An 18,677-nucleotide genomic window follows, 5' to 3' on the forward strand; every position below is an offset into this window, starting at 1 on the left:
TATTTATATCGTTTTTTACCTCTGATTTTCACCACAATGTCTGAACTGTCCTGAGCGCGTTCGCGTCTTCTTCTTCAGCCTGTGCATGAGACCTATCTCTCAAATGGACCATTGACACTCCTAATTGAGATTGTAGATAGAGTGTCAATGGTCCATTTGAGAGATAGGTCTCACACGCAGGCTGAAGAAGAAGACGCGAACGCGCTCAGGACAGTTCAGACATTGTGGTGAAAATCAGAGGTAAAAAACGATATAAATAATGTTCAGTTTCTTGCACAGACCGATCGTTTTGTGTCTTTACACATCAATGTATCGTCACGATCCGCAGGGTTTAATTTGGTTTTGTTTGTGTATGTTTTACGACTCTCAAAGTCGTGATTCCCATCCACTTACATTATACGACTGACAGACTGCAACGGTTTGAGATAAAAATCTCCGTTTGTGTTCTACTGAAGAAACAAAGTCACCTACATCTTGGATGCCCTGGGGGTAAGCAGATAAACAGATGCAAATTTTCATTTTTGGGTGGACACAGACTTTTATGCCGTCTATTTGTCTATCTATCTATCTGTCCATAAATCTATCCATCTAAATTAGAAACATGTATTTTATACACTTTCTCATACATTACATTTCTATATTAAAATCAAGTTTCAACTCTGACCTTAATTTTTACAAAGCATTTTAGGCTTTATAAGTTCTCATGTGATGATTATTGTAATTCCTATTATTGTGTTTTATTACTGTAAAACCACTCATCTCTAATCTTTTATTCCAATGTACTGAACACAATTGCTATATCAGGCCATTAGTAATATGATAGCAATGTTTTATGACACACCCGCTTCATGATCTTCTCCACTCCCTGCAACGTATAGCAAAGGTGTGTTTTCGAGTCACACTCTTCAAGAATCTCCCCCTTCTGCATTTGAATGGCATGCTCACTTGCCATCAGCAGCTCTAAAATAAGAGAGATGAGAGGAAGAGATGACAGAAGTGAGGAAAGGAGGAAGCAGCCAGAGACCAAAGCAGATGAATAAGACTATACAGAGGGAAAACTGAAGTCAGACAAAAAGAAACTATCACAGATGGCCATGTATACATGTATCAAAGGGTCACTTTGGTATATTTCTCAGATCACAATTTAAATTCTGAAAACTACTTCTTCAACGTTCACATCATCAAGTCACCTGTATACACTGAATAGCCTAACCAGTAATGTTGTGAAATATTTTTACTATTTAAAATAACTGCTTTCTATTTGAATATATTTTAAAATGATTGCTGTGATCAAAGCTGAATTTTCAGCATCATTACTCCAGTCTTCAGTGCCACATAATCCTTCAGAAATCATTCTAATATGCTGATTTGCTGCTCAAGAAAACTTTTTAAATTATTATTATTATTATTATTATTATTATTATCAATATTCAAAACAGTTGAGTACATTTTTTCAGGATTCTTTGATGAATAGAAGGATCCAAAGATCAGCATTTATCTGAAATAAAAAGCTTTTGTAACATTATCCACTATACCATTCAAAAGCTTAGAGTCAGTATAATTTTTATTTTTTGGAAAATAAATTATAGAAATTAACACTTTTATTTAGCAAGGATGATAAAGGATGAAAGGATGATAAAGACATTTATAATGTTACAAAAGATTTCTATTTCAGATAAATGCGGCTCTTCTGAACTTTCTATTCATCAAAGAAACCTGAAAAAATTCTACTCAGCTGTTTTCAACATAATAATAATAATAAATGTTTATTAAGCTCAAATCAGAATATCAGAATGATTTCTGAAGGATCGTGTGACTGGAGTAATGATGCTAAAAATGTAGCTTTGAAATGACAATAAATTACATTTTAAAATATATTCAAATAGAAAACAGTTATTTTAAATAGCCTAGTAAAACTATTTCAAAATTTTACTGTTTTGCTATACTTTGGATCAAATAAATGCAGGCTTGGTGAACAGAAGAGACTTCTTTAAAAATCTTACTGTTCAAACACTTTTGACTGGTAGTGTATAGGCAACTTTAATTTTTCTCTAATTTCTAGCTTTTAATTGGCTTAGAAATCAGATAACTGCTGGACAATAACCAATAATAATCATTTGTTTATATATTACAAACACTTTTTTATCACATAATAAGGCAGAATAGTTTCTATACTGTAATAAATGGATTGTCAATTAGCACTGCATTGTTCATATACTTTATTTATTACCTGGAGATGACTTGACAAACACAAATAAACCATATATTGTCGCAATCGTATGTTTAATGTCTTCATGTTTCCAAACATTTCTGTTTTTTTGTGAAAACAACTGTTTTCATACAGTGATAGCTGGACACTTTTGTCCATATTAGGAATTTCCTCATACGACTTTCTGCGCGAGAGCGCCTCCGGCTTCGAGTATGAATGAAACATACACAGCACGGAGTGTTTAGCGCGCCGCGATGTTCATCTCACCTTATTCTGGGTCCGAATAAAACATCAGATCATGCACAGACTATCCTGTCTCTTTGAATTTAAATCTATATTTATTCACACCGGCTCTTGAAAACCTCTTTGCCAGGGCTGTCCAAACTCGGTCCTGGAGGGCCGGTGTCCTGCACAGTTTAGCTCCAACTTGCTTCAACACACCTGACTGGAAGTTTCTATGCCTAGTAAGAGCTTGATTAGCTGGTTCAGGTGTGTTTAATTAGGGCTGGAGCTAAACTCTGCAGGACACCGGCCCTCCAGGACCGAGTTTGGACAGCCCTGCTCTATGCGAACACACTTGCCCGAAGATATTAAAATATTAAGATATTAAGATATTAAAAGTGGGGGGGGACATGTCCCCCGCGTAATCTACGCCCCTGTAAATCATCACATTCAAATTGGTTGAACCAGCTCTCCTAATCTGTCAAGCATATTTTCTATACATTTCTATTAAGAATTTTTTTGTGAATGTGTCCTAAATTAACGAATGACTCTCAAGTAAATTTTGACTTTCACTAATGAAGGAGAAAGACTGCACAGTAATTCCCCATACAGTGTGTACAGTTCTGGGCTGTTTCATGTGTTTTCCTTTTACATTTTCCCCCCCCACTTTGTGCTGTAAAATTTTATTTTTCTTTTCTTGATCACATTTATGACATTGTGCTGTAATTTGTTGACATATTAACAATAAAAGCGTATGTGAATCCTGTCAAGTACCATACAATCAATATCCAATGCAGTATTATATAACTTTGTACAGTTGAAACTGATAAAGGCTACACCATAAAGAAAAAAGCGCAGCCTTGCTCATTTTCAATCATTGTTCAATCTTGCTCATTTTCAATCATTGTCATCAAAACCATAGCCAACAGGAAATACTGACAAAATACACTATTGACAAAATGGCTAAGCATTTTGACTATATTGTTCGCAGCACAGTGTAGTAACTGATTACATGTTATCTGGATTAATTAATTAGATTCCAAAAATTATTTTAAGGCTTAAAATACTGATACTAATGATTTTTGTCTCCTGTCAACATTTAAAGAGGAAGAAATCTCTGTTGATACTAGGACTCAAGCCTGAATTTCTTACTGTAATAAGAGAGTTTTCTCTATTGTACCATTATTTACTTTTTTCCCCTCTTTGTTGAAAACACTTTGATTAAATTAATGTCTTTTGTTGATAAACTTGTGAAAAAATTTGTTTTTACCTGGCTCACAGATCTGAAAACCATCCTGTTCTGCCAACCTTTTGTGCAAGACACGGCCAAGCAACGTGGGAAGGAGGAGGACTGGTCGGCAGATGGGTGGGAAACGAGGTGAGACCAGGGTGTAGGGCATTAGGGTCACACATCTGCTGGGCACACAGCCATCACCTACAGGAGAGAAAGATTTACTTGACACTTAAGGTCTAAACCAGAATTTGGCCTGACACTGATTACCTCGAAAGTTCAAATGAAAGATCAAAATTAGTACCATTTCTCTCTCACACACAACAGCTTGTATTTAAAGTTCAAAGTTATGACTAGGGTTGGGAAACAAGAATCTGTTCTTATTCAGAACTGGTTCATTACTAAAGTATTCTGACAGTGTTTCCTGCACTACTCTTCACCACAACAATTCTACTTCAACAGTATAATACATTCCAAATGAATGATTACAATAAGCCACCTATTTTAGTGAAGCAAACACATACTGATTACTGTGACGTCCTGTGTTAGGTTTAACTTCAGCTTTGTGAGACTTAAATCAGTGTAGTTACTGACTAGTTGTTTATATGACAATGTGTAGTTATAAGTGTTGTCAGTACTATTTTAATGAAATATGTTACCAAATTGTTGGTTTAGTGTTGCATTTATGCAGCCTCCAAAATGTCTATGAAAAGTTATGTGAAAACCTTTTCCAAGAACTATTTGGATTTCTTTAAAGGGGTAATATGATGCTGCTAAAAAGAACATTATTTTGTGTATTTGGTGTAATGAAATGTGTTTATGCGGTTTAAAGTAAAAAAAAAAACACATTAATTTCCACATACTGTACATTATTGTTTCTCCTCTATGCCCCACCTTTTTGAAACGCGTCGATTTTTACAAAGCTCATCGGTCTGAAAAAGCGAGGTGTGCTGTGATTGGCCAGCTATCCAATGCATTGTGATTGGCCGAATACCTCAAGCGTCAGAACTGCTGGCATTGTAGTCTAACGTTACTCTCCCAGGATCAGTAAACAGTCCTCCATAAAATGTGCTGCACACATCTGGATATTTGGGTTAAACTGTTCTGGAACAGTGTTGTAATAAATACAACTTAACCACTGATTTGTAGTCGTGTCCTCTTTTGGAAGACCAAACAAATTAGTTTCGCTTTCACAACGAACAACACAGCGGCCTAGCATGAGGGGAAGCCCCAGTTTAGCGTGCGCGGAGGCCGGGATAGAGTGAGCTGAGGCCGGGCTAGAGTGAGCGGAGGCCGGGCTAGCGTGAGCTGAGGCGGCGGGGTCGAGGACGGCGCACCCGGAGGATCCGACGAATGAGCGGCAACCACATGTGATGACCCCGGGCTGGACTCCGCTTCGTCCACGGTGAAAGTTGATGTATTCCCTCAGCCACCAGCACAGATCAGCTCTAGGCATGACGAAGCGGATATCGTCCTCTTTTGGAAGACCAAACAAAGTAGTTTCGCTTTCACAACGAAGCACACAGCGTCTTCACGACATGGCTGCAGCGTCAACAATAATACAGTGAGAATAAAAGTTACGCCTTCTTTCTTTGCTTGAACATTTGGCCGGTGTTATGCAAATCTTCCCACGCGTGTTAGAACGAGCCGTTTTAGGTAGGTGTGGCTGACTCTGAACTTTTATAAAGAATATCTCTTTGGATTTGAGACTTTAGTCTTTGCAACTTTACAGATCTTCTTTATGCACCAAGAGCTTGTAACACTCCAAAGAGAAAGGAAAAATTGAAATCGCATCATATGACCCCTTTAAATATTGAAATAATCTCACTCTTCCAGCAATTTCCTTCTCAAAATACTAAAAGAATAGTTAATAGAACTGGAATTGGAGAACTGGAATCAGAACAGGAATTGGAATTGTTCATTTTCTTACATTTCCCATGTCTAGTTATGAGTAAAACAGCTAAATGGTGTTTGTCTTGTACTAACTGTCCTGTGCTGTGGTGTTGTTGTCCTCCACACTGACCCACAGTGGGTTTCTGCTTTGCTGACCAGTGATGACGATCCTTGCCGTTCTCTGCTTCTCATGAGATAAGGTTTTCTCCTGTGGATATAAAACAGGTACTGAGGACTAATGTAACCGACTCTACCAAGCTGTGCTAAAAGTGCTTTTTCATGGCACATCTCAAAAGAATCTAACATTGCGAGTCTACAATAATTTTGTACATCTCTGTCTCTCTAACTCATTAATCTTCTAGAGACAGAACAATAGAGGACAGGTTGTCCCCATACTGACAAGATAACCATTGCATGATTCATTTTTCTTTAATTAGTTTGACTGTTTTCTGTCTACTACTAGTTTCAGAGTTCTAAGTTATGCATCATTATTCACTCACCAAAGGACCTCATACCATACACATAGTTCAATATTTTGGCGAACATTTCCATAATTCGATACAAAGCTAGACAAGAATTTGTTAGATATTTCACAACTATTTCATCTAAAACATGCACTATGACTAACACTATGACTAACCTATGACATACATTATGACTAATCTTTTAACTTGTCATGTCAACAGGCCAGCTAAGACAATCGTTTTATAGTTAAGTTTTAAATCACTGTATTAAGCATTGTGCAGCACTCTATTGCATTCATGTGTAATTGTTTTAACACTAAGCAAAATTGTCTGTAAGCTTTATTGCTATATTACTATATAGTTCATAAATCATAATTATGTAGAAAGTTGAATAAAAAGAGAAATCATTTCTGTGATGGCTAAAATAATGTGTGTGAATTTACTGATGGACTCTCACCTTTCTTTGTGCTTTGCGAGGATAGGTCATATCCTCTAGAGCCCTGATTAAGAGCCTCTGTGCTCTGAAAAATGAGTTAACACTTATAGATGCATTTATTACACAAAAGCATAATAGAAAAACAAGTGCTTTTCTTTTAAATCTTAGGAACTACAAACAAGAACATTTTACATTCACTGTATAATGTAAAAAACAAAACATGCCACGATGTCAGCTTTTCTAATAATAAAAAGTATTTTGAGAAATAATGTTGTTGTGTACCTGTAGTAGTTGGGCAGGGTACCACTCTTCAGGTCTTCCAAGTGACAAGGGTGCACGTGACTGGCCCACCAGGAGCCATCAATGGAATGGTGAGTGTCTGTCACATGGACAATGTCGTTACACTTGACTGCGAGAGTTCCAGCGACATCCTCCTGCATTGTCATGTTTACACGGATGTAGAAGGAATCACCCGACATCACCTCACCATTCTTTAGCTGCTGTAGCAGGTTCTCATAGGCTAGGAGGAAATCAATGGAAATAACAATTTACATTAATCATTAAAAATTAAACATTACAAAGTGTTTTGGTTCAATTAATGAACAACTAGGGAAAGGTTCCATCTGTCAGAACAGTGTGTGTTTACTGCTAAACTGTTGGGCCATTCCGTGTCAACTCAACCAGATGAAATAAATTGAAACATTTTCTAATTTAATCATTATAGCATACAATTATTGCACTGTTCACCTATATTTCAAGAATCTCAGTCTTCATAAAATGTCATAAAAGCTTGAGTTTTGACATCTGACAGCTGTTACATTGAATAGCAATAACAACTGCTCTAAAAAAGCTTCTCTAGAGTCATGAGGTGACTGCATCTCTGTATCTGTCACTTTACGTTGCTGCGGGAAGAACGTAGGAGGCACGGAGTAGCATTCACAGTCTTTAATGACGAAAACACGGGATAATCCACAATAGGAGCTGGGCAAACACACGTAGAAACAAGTAGAACCGACAAATACAAACTGAACAGACTGGGGCTTATAACGACTGGATAACGAGGGACAGACATGTGCGGGGAATCAATTAATAATCAAACTAAACAAGGACAGGTACAATACCAAATAAGGCAAAACAGGAACTGAAACACATGACAAAACATGTCCAATCCTGACATTTCGCCCCCTCCCGGAAGGTGCGTCCTCGCACTGTAGGCAACAACAGAGGGAGGCATAGGTGGGAGCTTGGGAGGAGGCTCGGGTGGAGGATGGACACCCAGGAGGGGGCCGGTAGACAGAGACCAGGGAGGCGACGAAGGATGGAGGAGCCAGGGAGGAGACGGGAGGGGCCCAGAGCAGGATGAGCCAAGCAGGATCCAGGCCACAGCCATGAGGGCGACCCACGGTGGAGACGACGGAGGGAGGAGCCATGGAGAAGGAATGGCCGCCGACTCCAGAGGGCCGACCAATGGCGGCGGAGCAGGTGGTGGAGGAGCCCTAGGCGTAGACGGAGAGCCAACAAGCCAGTGGGATGCCGAGGACCCGGGGGCCAGGGTGGAACCGAGGGCTCTGGCGACCAAGGCGGAGGCGGAGATCCGGAGATCCGCGGCAGAGCCAGAGCAACTGAGAACCAAGGTGGAGCTGGCGGGAGGAAGGAGCCCAATAGAGCCGGTGGGACGGAGCAACGAGGTGCAGCCGGAGGAGCGGAGTCCTGAGGCGATGGCGGGTCGATGCCCGACCAAGGCGGAGCCGGAGGGACGAGGGAGCCCGGTGGAGCTGGTGGATCGGCAGGTGACGGTGGAGGCGAGGGAGCTAGGAACCAAGGTGGAGCCGCTGGGTCTATGGGCCAAGGCGGAGTCCGGGCCTCGGAGGCTGAAGGCGGAGGTGAGGGATTCTCCAGTCAAGGCGACACTGGAGGATGGCAGACCCGTGGAGCACGCACCGTAATGATGGTGGGCTGAGGGCGAGCAGAGGGGCTGCCAGACGACAGCGGTGGAGGAGGCAGGTGCGGGTGGGAGGGTTGGCATTTGTGAGCCTCTGGGCATTCAGGGCTAAACTCTGGATCGGGAGCCCCCTCTAGGCTGAACACGGGAACAGGATGGCGCTCTGGAGGAGCGGACACTGGAGGGCGCTCTGGACTGGATTCGGGGACCGGAGCCCTCTCCTCTTCGGTGTGGCACATTCGCTGCGCCATACTCAGCTCACCCTCAGCCGTGGTGCAGGGGGCGGAGCTCCTCTCCACGCTCACCCCGTCCGCGGCTTTCTCCCTCGTGACGGGCATTGTCGCCGGCTCTCGCACCTGGTCTGACGGGTTCAGCTCTAAGTCCGGGGCGATCCTCTGCTCAGTCACTTGGCTTTGCGCTGGCTCGCTGATCACTGGCGGTAAATGGCTCTCCGTCAACGGTGGGCTCGGGCTGATGCTCTGCATCGCAGGGAGATGGTGGGCTGGACTCTGGGTCGGCAGTGGTACTGGCGAGATTCTCCTTGGAACTGAAGGTGAGCGGAGATCCGTTTCTCGCCAGTATCACTCCACAAATGTGGTGAAATCCGCTCCAGGACCATCCTCGGATGACGGCGCTCTGCAAGCGATGTTTAAACTGGCGTCATAAAACGCACAGAGCGCGTCGTCTGGGTAGCTGGTGGTTTATGCTAAGAGCCGGAACAGTCTCGTATGGTCCTCGAGCGATCTCTCCCCCTGCTCCAGCAGGAGGAGGAGATATTCCGGGCAAAGGAGGGCATCCATGAGGGTACACAATGGGGGAAAAAAGACACTGGGTGAAAACAGGAAACAAAACGGAGGGAACACACGGAGGTAACTGTATTTGGTCAGTTCTTCTGTCATGTTATGCTGCTGAGGGAAGAACGTAGGAGACACGGAGTAGCAGTCACAGTCTTTAATGACGAAAGCACGGGATAATCCACAATAGGAGCTGGGTTAACACAGGTAGAAACAAGTAGAACCGACAAATACAAACTGAACAGACTGGGGCTTATAAGGACTGTATAATCGAGGGACAGACAGGTGCGGGGAATCAATTAATAATCAAACTTTAAAAAATATATATAATTTTTAATTGTTGAAATGGCACCATTGAGTGATTATGAATAAATAGTCTATCAGTGTAAAAAAACATATATCACAATCATTTACATATATGCATTTGGCCGAACTTTATCCAAAGCCACTTACTGTACACTGCATTCAAGGTATACATTTCATCAGTTTATGCATTCCTTGGGAATCAAATCCATGACTTTACTTCTCAAACCCATGCTCTACTCTAATTTATACATAAGGGGTCGCCTTAAATATACATCACTTGAGTTTTAAAGGGGTCATATGTTGCTAAAAAAAAAGAAGATGCAATGTGTTTATGCAGTTTAAGGTTAAAAAAACACATTATTTTCCACATAATGTACATTATTATTTCTCCTCTGTGCCCCGCCTTTCTGAAACGCGTCGATTTTTACAAAGCTCATCGGTCTGAAAAGCGAGGTGTGCTCTGATTGGCCAGCTATCCAGTGTGTTGTGATTGGCCGAATACCTCAAGCGTGTGACGGAAATGTTATGTCACAATATCGTGATGCCGTATCCTGGCGCGACAAGACAAAACCAGTAAAACCAATTATAAACGAGGCATTTGTTGCATCCAGTGGGGCCATAATTACTGATTATAATGACTTATACTGTCTTTCTACGCATTGCGTTGTGTATCGCGCTGCATAAACATAAAACCATGTCTGCATTTATGATCGGAGAAACGACAAACAACAAGCGCTACTCTACACAGCTCAAAACTCACATTTGAATCGTCAGTGGCAAATTCTTTAAATATGAAAACGTACTTACAGGCTGTGAGTCAGAAGCGCCAGACTGTCCTTGCAAAGTTGGAATTGCCCCACTTTATAGAAACAGACACCGGCAATGTAGGCTACTCTCATTGGAAACAGTCCTCGTCCTCCATAAAATGCACTGCACACATCTGAATATTTAGGTTGAACTGTTCCGGAAAACTGTTGTAAATACAACTTAACCACTGATTTCTAGTTGTGGCCTCTTTTGGAAGGCCAAACAAAGTAGTTTCGCTTTCATAATGAAACACACAGCGTCTCCACAACATGGCGGCAGCGGCAGCGGCAGCGGCAGCAACAATACTACAGCGAGAGTCAAAGTTACACCTTATTTCTTTGCGTGAACATTTGGGCAGTGTTATGCAAATCTTCCCACATCGTGACGTAGACATGTGGGAGCGTGTTAGAATGAGCCGTTTTTGGTAGGCGTGGTTGACTCTTAACTTTTATAAAGAATATCTCTTTGGATTTGAGACTTTAGTCTTTGCAACTTTACAGATCTTTTTTATGCACCAAGAGCTTGTAACACTCCAAAGAGAAAGGAAAAATTTTAATCGCATTATATTACCCCTTTAACATGTAGTGTGTTTGAATGTTCGATTGTGGTTCTTTGCTCTTACCATCTTGGCTGGGTCTCAGTGTAATGTGGCATGGTCCCTGGACTTGCCCCAGAGCCCACAGGGCCTCTTCCATAGTGGTGTCTTCTAGAACCATTCGTACAGCTCTCTGCTCCCGCTCATATTTCAGCTACAAATAGACAATTTTGGTTTTGATTAGTTCCCACACCATTTAACTGCTGCTGGAATTCCTGAATGTCCCTCTAGGGATAAAAATTATTTCTGTTATCTTCAGTGTTGGGGTGAACGCATTACAAGTAACGCAAGTTATGTAATCAGATTACTTTTTCAAGTAAATAGTAAAGTAACGCATTACTTTTTTAATTTACAAGAAAATATCTGAGTTACTTTTTCAAAAAAGTAATGCCAGTTACTTTGTTTTCCCATTTATTGGCTGACAAGTCTCCTGTCCCCATATTGGGAGAAATCGGAAGTGCAAAGGAGTTGTGTGCACTGTGTGAACATGATGTTACCGTAGTTCTAGACTAAATATGAATGTACATTAATTTATCCCACTCTCAAAAAACAAATTTAGTATTCATCAAAATGAATTAAAACAGTGAAATGCAAACTCAGAATATGAGCAAACCTGCAATAATTAAATATGTTAAATAACACAAATGTATCTAATCGCATTTTATTAACCAATGTCTTTGCTGCTGACCTTTGATGATCCAGTTCAACCATACTAATAAGCAAAACTGACTTTAGATAAACTATCAATTGTGCTTCATTGTTTTTTTATTGCTGAAGAGTGTTTCTTCTCCTGCGTTCTACTGTACAGACTTGAATTTACTTGTGAATAAAGCCAGAGGTTTATTCATTACACTTTTTGGTGTGAAAGGGCTTTTACATTTACTATAAATAGAACTTCTTATATTAAAAGCAATCAAGTCCTGCTCATATTTAAAAAGTAACGCGAAACTAACACATTACTTTCCATAAAAAGTAACTATGTAATTAGTTACTTTTTTAGGGAGTAACGCAATATTGTAATTCATTATTTTTTTTAAGTAACTTTCCCCAACACTGGTTATCTTTCTCTATTTTAAGAAAAAAATTCAAAGACAGTTTTTCATTTTCTGTCTTATCTGTGAAATAATCAGGAGGAATTGAATTCACTTCATGTCTCTTACCACTTTGTTTTTCAGAGGAATTTCTTTACTATTCAAGTTAGACTGGTTTTTGAAAAAGTTATGGATGATAAAGGGCATTTTAGCTCTTAAGACTAACTAATGGTGGTGGGCCCACAGCCATTACATATTTTATTGCCTTTTTACCCTATCAAATATTATAGTAATCACCCTAAATTAGATATCATTTGAAAGCTTTAAAACGCTAAATTAATCCTGTGAAAACCATTTTGAAATCGGATATTGCCTTCAATCAAAACTTTTTATAATCTTGACAAAATACATACAGGTGCATCTCAATAAATTAGAATGTCGTGGAAAAGTTAATTTATTTCAGTAATTCAACTCAAATTGTGAAACTTGTGTATTAAATAAATTCAATGCACACAGACTGAAGTAGTTTAAGTTTTTGGTTCTTTTAATTGGGATGATTTTGGCTCACATTTAACAAAAACCCTCAACAAATTAGAATACTTCATAAGACCAATAAAAAAAAACATTTTTAGTGAATTGTTGGCCTTCTGGAAAGTATGTTCATTTACTGTACATGTACTCAATACTTGGTTGGACCTCCTTTTGCATGACTTACTGCATCAGTGCGGCGTGGCATGGAGACAATCAGCCTGTGGCACTGCTGAGGTGGTATGGAAGCCCAGGTTGCTTTGATAGCGGCCTTCAGGTCATCTGCATCTGCATTGCACTGTGTTTTCTGAAGTCCTCAGTCAACACAGCCATCTACCAGGAAATTTTAGAGCACTTCATGCTTCCTTTTGCTGACAAGCTTTATGGAGATGCTGATTTCATTTTCCAGCAGGACTTGGCACCTGCCCACACTGCCAAAAGCACCAAAAGCTGGTTCAATGACCATGGTGTTACTGTGCTTGATTGGCCTGCAAACTCGCCTGACCTGACCAACCAAGTATTGAGTACATGTACAGTAAATTAACATACTTTCCAGAAGGCCAACAATTCACTAAAAATGTTTTTTTATTGGTCTTATGAAGTATTCTAATTTGTTGAGATCAAAATCATCCCAATTAAAAGAACCAAAGACTACTTCAGTCTGTGTGCATAGAATTTATTTAATACACGAGTTTCACAATTTGAGTTGAATTACTGAAATAAATGAACTTTTCCACAACATTCTAATTTATTGAGATGCACCTGTATCGTTGGAAAGGTCTGCGTCTCAAGATTCCCTATTTGGTGGTTATTTAGTGATAGAAGTAATATTGACAGATGAAATTTAGACATTTGTGACAGAAAAACGCATTAAAAAAATTTCAATGGAGTTTGGGTGTCACCAGGTGGCTGTTTGTGGCATATTCACTGTACAATTTTTTTTTCTTTTATATAAAATAAATATTTTTTTCATAACAGGTTTTACTCTAAAATTGCTATAAAATTAAAGCCTTATGTCTAAATAAGTTATTGTCACGAATCCGGTCCATGGCCTTCCGGCCGATTGCCACTAGAGGTCATTCTACCATTACATTGACTCTCACACTACACAGACTGTTACATGTCACTCCGGACTACAATTCTCATCATCCATTGCACTTACACAGCTGAATTCACTGATCACACAGCCTCACATATCTCACGCTCACCTGAGAGCCATTACACACTCTATTTAACACTCTCTCAGTTCCTGTTCAGATTGCCGTGTATTGTTCTGTGTTTATCACTCATCTAGCGATAGCTGCATTACCGAGCCTAGCGTCCTGTTTTCCTTGTTTTCTTTGTCTTGCCTTGTCTGTTTCCCCGTGTTCTGATCACTGCCTGTATACCTGGATTATCCCTCGAGTCTCGCACAATTGGATACTGTTCGCCCCTGCCTGGATCTTTGCCTTGTACCTGGATTATCCCTCTTGCCTTGCCATCAATATACCTGTTTGCCATTGTCTGACCTATGCCTGTTTTTGACCACGTCTCTTGTAAATAAAGCCTTGCAGATGGATCCGCATGCTTCCGGTGTTCAATCCGTAACAGAATACACGGCCACACGAGGATCCAGCGGCTTTCCTAAGTGACCTTGGCCAAGTATGGACCTGTCATGGGTCGTCAAGGAATGAGGACAGCAAACGAAGATGCATAATTCCAAACAGACTTTACTGAGAATTCTGACTTGGTACAACACATAACATAAGCTAATAACTGATGAAGGATAGTACAGAATCAGGACTATAAGTACACACAAGGTAAATGAGGGAAATAAGCAGGAACAGCTGGACAAGGATGAACTAATCAGAAACCATGGTAACTAATGAGAGCTCATTACAGACATGACAGAAACTGAACTAAACTGAACATAATCGTGACATTAGCTCCCCCTCTCGGAAGGCATGACTTCACGCCACAACAGTAGATGACAGAAAAGAGGAAAGAGGGTGGAGGCTTAGGTGGAGGGCGTGGTGCTGGTGAAGGACTGGAACCTGGAGAATTTCGGAGGAGACCAACACCATGGTGGAGCCGACGGTGGGAAGAACCAGGGAGGATCTTTGGCTAAAAGACTGGGCGACCCCCAGAAGCCGATCCACGGAGGCGGAACCAGGGTACGTGGAGGAACCGGCGGAGCAGAGAGGCCGGCAGACCAGGGTGACATCGAAGGCCTGGAAGCCTAAGGTGGAGAATGAGGACAGCAAACGAAGATGCATAATTCCAAACAGACTTTACTGAGAATTCTGGTACAACACATAACATAAGCTAATAACTGATGAAGGATAGTACAGAATCAGGACTATAAGTACACACAAGGTAAATGAGGGAAATAAGCAGGAACAGCTGGACAAGGATGAACTAATCAGAAACCATGGTAACTAATGAGAGCTCATTACAGACATGACAGAAACTGAACTAAACTGAACATAATCGTGACATTAGGTCCCCCTCTCGGAAGGCGTGACCTCACGCCACAACAGTAGATGACAGAAAAGAGGAAAGAGGGTGGAGGCTTAGGTGGAGGGCGTGGTGCTGGTGAAGGACTGGAACCTGGAGAAATCTCTGCCTGTCCTGTCACGGCTAAAGAAGCCATCTGTGAATCCTCGTCCTACCCTGTTACGGCTATGGAGGCCGTTTGTGAACACTCTGCTCGTCCTGTCATGGCTATGAAGGCCGTCTGTGAACTCACTTCCCGTCCTGTCACGGCTATGAAGGCCGTCTGTGAACTCACTGCCCATCCTGTCACGGTTATAGAGGCCATTTGCGAACTCTCTGCTCGTCCTGTCACGGCTATGGAGGCCGTTTGTGAAAGAACTGTCTGTCCCATCCATGAGACCGTATATGCTCTGTCTGTCTCTTGTGTCTCAGTTTTCCCCAGGTCCCAGTCCCTACCAGGGAGGACTCCTGTTCCCAAGTATAGCCCACGGAGGGCTCCTGTTCCCAAGTAAAGCCCACGGAGGGCTCCTGATTCCCTGTTAAGCCCAGGGAGGGCTCCTGTTTCCCCATCTCCAGTGTCGGCTCCAGCCCCAAGACTCACTCCAGTGCCAGCTCCTCGAAAGCGCTTTGCTGTGCCTGCTCCTCCAGAGCACCCTCCAGTGCCAGCACCACGTAAGCGCTATCCTGATCCCCAGTACCGCCCTGGAGGGGCTCCAGATCCTCAGTTCCGCCTAGGAAGGGCTCATGTCCCCGAGTTAGGCAAAGGGTGGGCTCCTGCTCCGTCTGCTCCGCCCCGGGTGGGCTCCTGTTCCGTCTGCTCCGCCATGGAGATCTTCTGCTCCGTCTGCTCTGCCCTGGTGGGCTCCTGCTCCGTCTGCTCCACCTTGGTGCTCTGCTCTGCCGGCTTTGCTTCAGTTCCCAGTCTCTCCATTTCCACATGGACCTGGCCCACCGTCCCTCCCCGTTCCGCCTCCGCTCCACCACCCTCCTGGATGGTATTGTGTTGGGAGCTTCAGGAAGCCGCTCCTTGGGGGGGGGGGGGTGTGTCTGGGATAAGGTTCGTTGGGGTCTCGTTGACTCTCACACTACACAGACTGTCACATGTCACTCCGGACTACAGTTCCCATCATCCATTGCACTTACACAGCTGAATTCACTGATCACACAGCCATCACATATCTCACGCTCAACTGAGAGCCATTACACACTCTATTTAACACTCTCTCAGTTCCTGTTCAGATCGCCGTGTATTGTTCTGCGTTTATCACTTATCTAGGGATAGCTGCATTACCAAGCCAAGTGTCCTGTTTTCCTTGTTTTCTTTGTCTTGCCTTGTCTGTTTCCCCGTGTTCTGATCACTGCCTTGTACCTGGATTATTCCTCTTGCCTTGCCATCAATATACCTGTTTGCCATTGTCTGACCTATGCCTGTTTTTGACCACGTCTCTTGTAAATAAAGCCTTGCAGATGGATCCGCACGCTTCCGGTGTTCAATCCGTAACAGTTATGTTCCAAATTTGAAGTTGATATAAAAAAATTGAGGTTCCAGTGAGATTTTATTTAGTTCGTACTAAATAAAATCTCACTGGAACCTCAATTTTTTTACATCAACTTCAAATTTGGAACATAACTTATTTAGACATAAGGCTTTAATTTTATAGCAATTTTAGAGTAAAATCTGTTATGAAAAAAATATTTATTTTATATAAAATACAAAAAATTGTACAGTGAATTTTCTTTAAAGTAAATTTAAACCTCTAACTTTTTGATACTTTCATATACTACAATAATCTGCTGATTGTCTTCTTTAAACACCTTAGGTCTGTATGCCAAAGCGTTCATTAATTATAACAATTTAAGTTCGGATAATGCACTCGGATAATGCACTTTCACGTCTATGTTCAAAAAAGAGGGGGGGTGACAGTTAAGGGGTTAAACGAAAGCAAGTTTTCAAAATTCTGAAATCCCCAAATCTTTCCTAACAAAAATTCAGAATCCAGAAATTCTAACCTGAAGTATCTGAGATCCAGGGCTGACGCCAGTGTTATGAGCAGATGATCCTTCGGTCACATCATGCACAAACACACCGGTCTTATTGCCCCCAATGACCTGTATTTCGTTCAATATCATTTCTCCCTGGAAAAACACAGTGAGTACGCGACCAGTGATACGCAGGGCCTGAGGTCTGGAGCGCATTAGGAAAGGCGGAGCTGATGATCTTGAGACACTAGATTTATACAAAATAACATGTTTAGCAATATGACCATTTTAAATAAATAAATAAACGTGATTATTGTGTTTTACTTTCAGTTTTTATTTTACCTGTCATTAGGGCTCCTTCTGCTAGTAGAACAGGGAAGTGACGCTGGTGATTTTGACTCATCAAAACTATCTCCTATCAGAATAGAGATCAAAAAGGGGTGAATATGCCATTGTGATTCATTCTAATTGCCATGGATATATTTCAACATTTATGGCACACTGAAAATTTTTAAGGACTGAAAACAAAATAATGTGCCATGCATAATGTATGTAAACACATTTGTGTGGATGACAGAATAGCACAATAAATGTATAATTTGTTAACTTTACTAATAAAGAGAATGCTAAATGAGATTAAATAAGAGCATTATCTGTGGATAAAATCTTCCGAATGATGTGTGGGGTTTTGGGAACTAGGCAACAATGATACATTGTAAACACAACCGGAAATATGTTGTTATAGTTTATCATAAAGAAAAAATTTTAATATATTTAATAGTAAATTTCTTGTTTGTTGATGAATGGGTACTTGAGCTGTACATACTTTGGGGTACATAAGTCAAAAAAGCTTGAGAAACACTTTTCCATCAGAGGTGCTGTTAATCACATGAACTACGCTATGAACATGTTCTTCTAATGTTTGACAAGCAGAAATTGTTACAATATTATTTTATGAATAATATTGTACCTAAAACTTCTATTAATGTTTTTCCTGAAAATTGTGCTCCAGTTATCTTTCTTCAAAAATAAATTTGTTTGACATTTTTTTACGTGATTTAAGTGTCCAAATATTTCTTAGGGCACTTCATGTAACTGAATGCACAAACATTTGTGACAAAATTAAATTTCAGCTTATTTAGGTAACCACAATGAAATGTAGAAAGAAGTAACAGTACCTGTAGAAATTAAAACATAATCATGGTCAAAGTTGAGAGAATCCTGACTGCTGAAAATGGAACAAAGAGGTTTTTTTTTAATTATTTCAAACTCAAGTCCTCTAAAGAATTCCATTTGCTAACACATTTGCAAACTTCCTTTCTCTGAATTCTAAAGTTATTTTTAAATAGGCCTACTACATGACATCTTTATCTCCACCACATGGTGAATGTACATGTGGAAACACTGACCTGTTGGTTTATGAGTTAGTTTTATGATAGTGAGTCATGGGCACATACAATATACATACAACATACATATTATTTTCCTAATTAATGCTGTACAGTTGCTTTGACACAATCTGTATTGTTAAAAGCGCTATATAAATAAAGGTGACTTGACTTGACTTGACAATGCAACTAGGAATGCAATTAGTATCATAGAGACAAGGAAACAGGAAACACTAATGAATGAGCTAATTATACTCTGGAAGACAAAAAATTAAGATTTTACGGTAACACTTTCTATGAAGCCCGTTTTTATAACACATTATTATAAGAGTATTCTTAAGGCATTATAATGAATGCATAATATATTATTAAAAAA

The 18,677-nt window shown here is 40.7% G+C and overlaps 1 protein-coding gene across 1 annotated transcript in view; it reads right to left on the reverse strand.

Annotated features, from left to right (window-relative positions):
• Window positions 1-18,677, reverse strand: part of LOC107591945 (caspase recruitment domain family, member 14) — a 33,664-nt gene that overhangs the window by 2,234 nt on the left and 12,753 nt on the right. The window contains exons 11-19 of the mRNA XM_016281244.1: window positions 18,092-18,141; window positions 17,256-17,328; window positions 16,944-17,160; window positions 10,927-11,053; window positions 6,738-6,975; window positions 6,477-6,540; window positions 5,649-5,763; window positions 3,702-3,866; window positions 842-960 (exon numbers count right to left, since the gene is read on the reverse strand). Of these exons, the coding sequence (XP_016136730.1) occupies window positions 842-960; window positions 3,702-3,866; window positions 5,649-5,763; window positions 6,477-6,540; window positions 6,738-6,975; window positions 10,927-11,053; window positions 16,944-17,160; window positions 17,256-17,328; window positions 18,092-18,141 (1,168 nt within the window). The remainder of the gene's footprint in view (window positions 1-841; window positions 961-3,701; window positions 3,867-5,648; window positions 5,764-6,476; window positions 6,541-6,737; window positions 6,976-10,926; window positions 11,054-16,943; window positions 17,161-17,255; window positions 17,329-18,091; window positions 18,142-18,677) is intronic.

This window comes from Sinocyclocheilus grahami, unplaced genomic scaffold (genome assembly GCF_001515645.1).
Source record: "Sinocyclocheilus grahami isolate Dianchi unplaced genomic scaffold, SAMN03320097.WGS_v1.1 scaffold148.1, whole genome shotgun sequence".
In the NCBI taxonomy this organism is placed as follows: domain Eukaryota; kingdom Metazoa; phylum Chordata; class Actinopteri; order Cypriniformes; family Cyprinidae; genus Sinocyclocheilus; species Sinocyclocheilus grahami.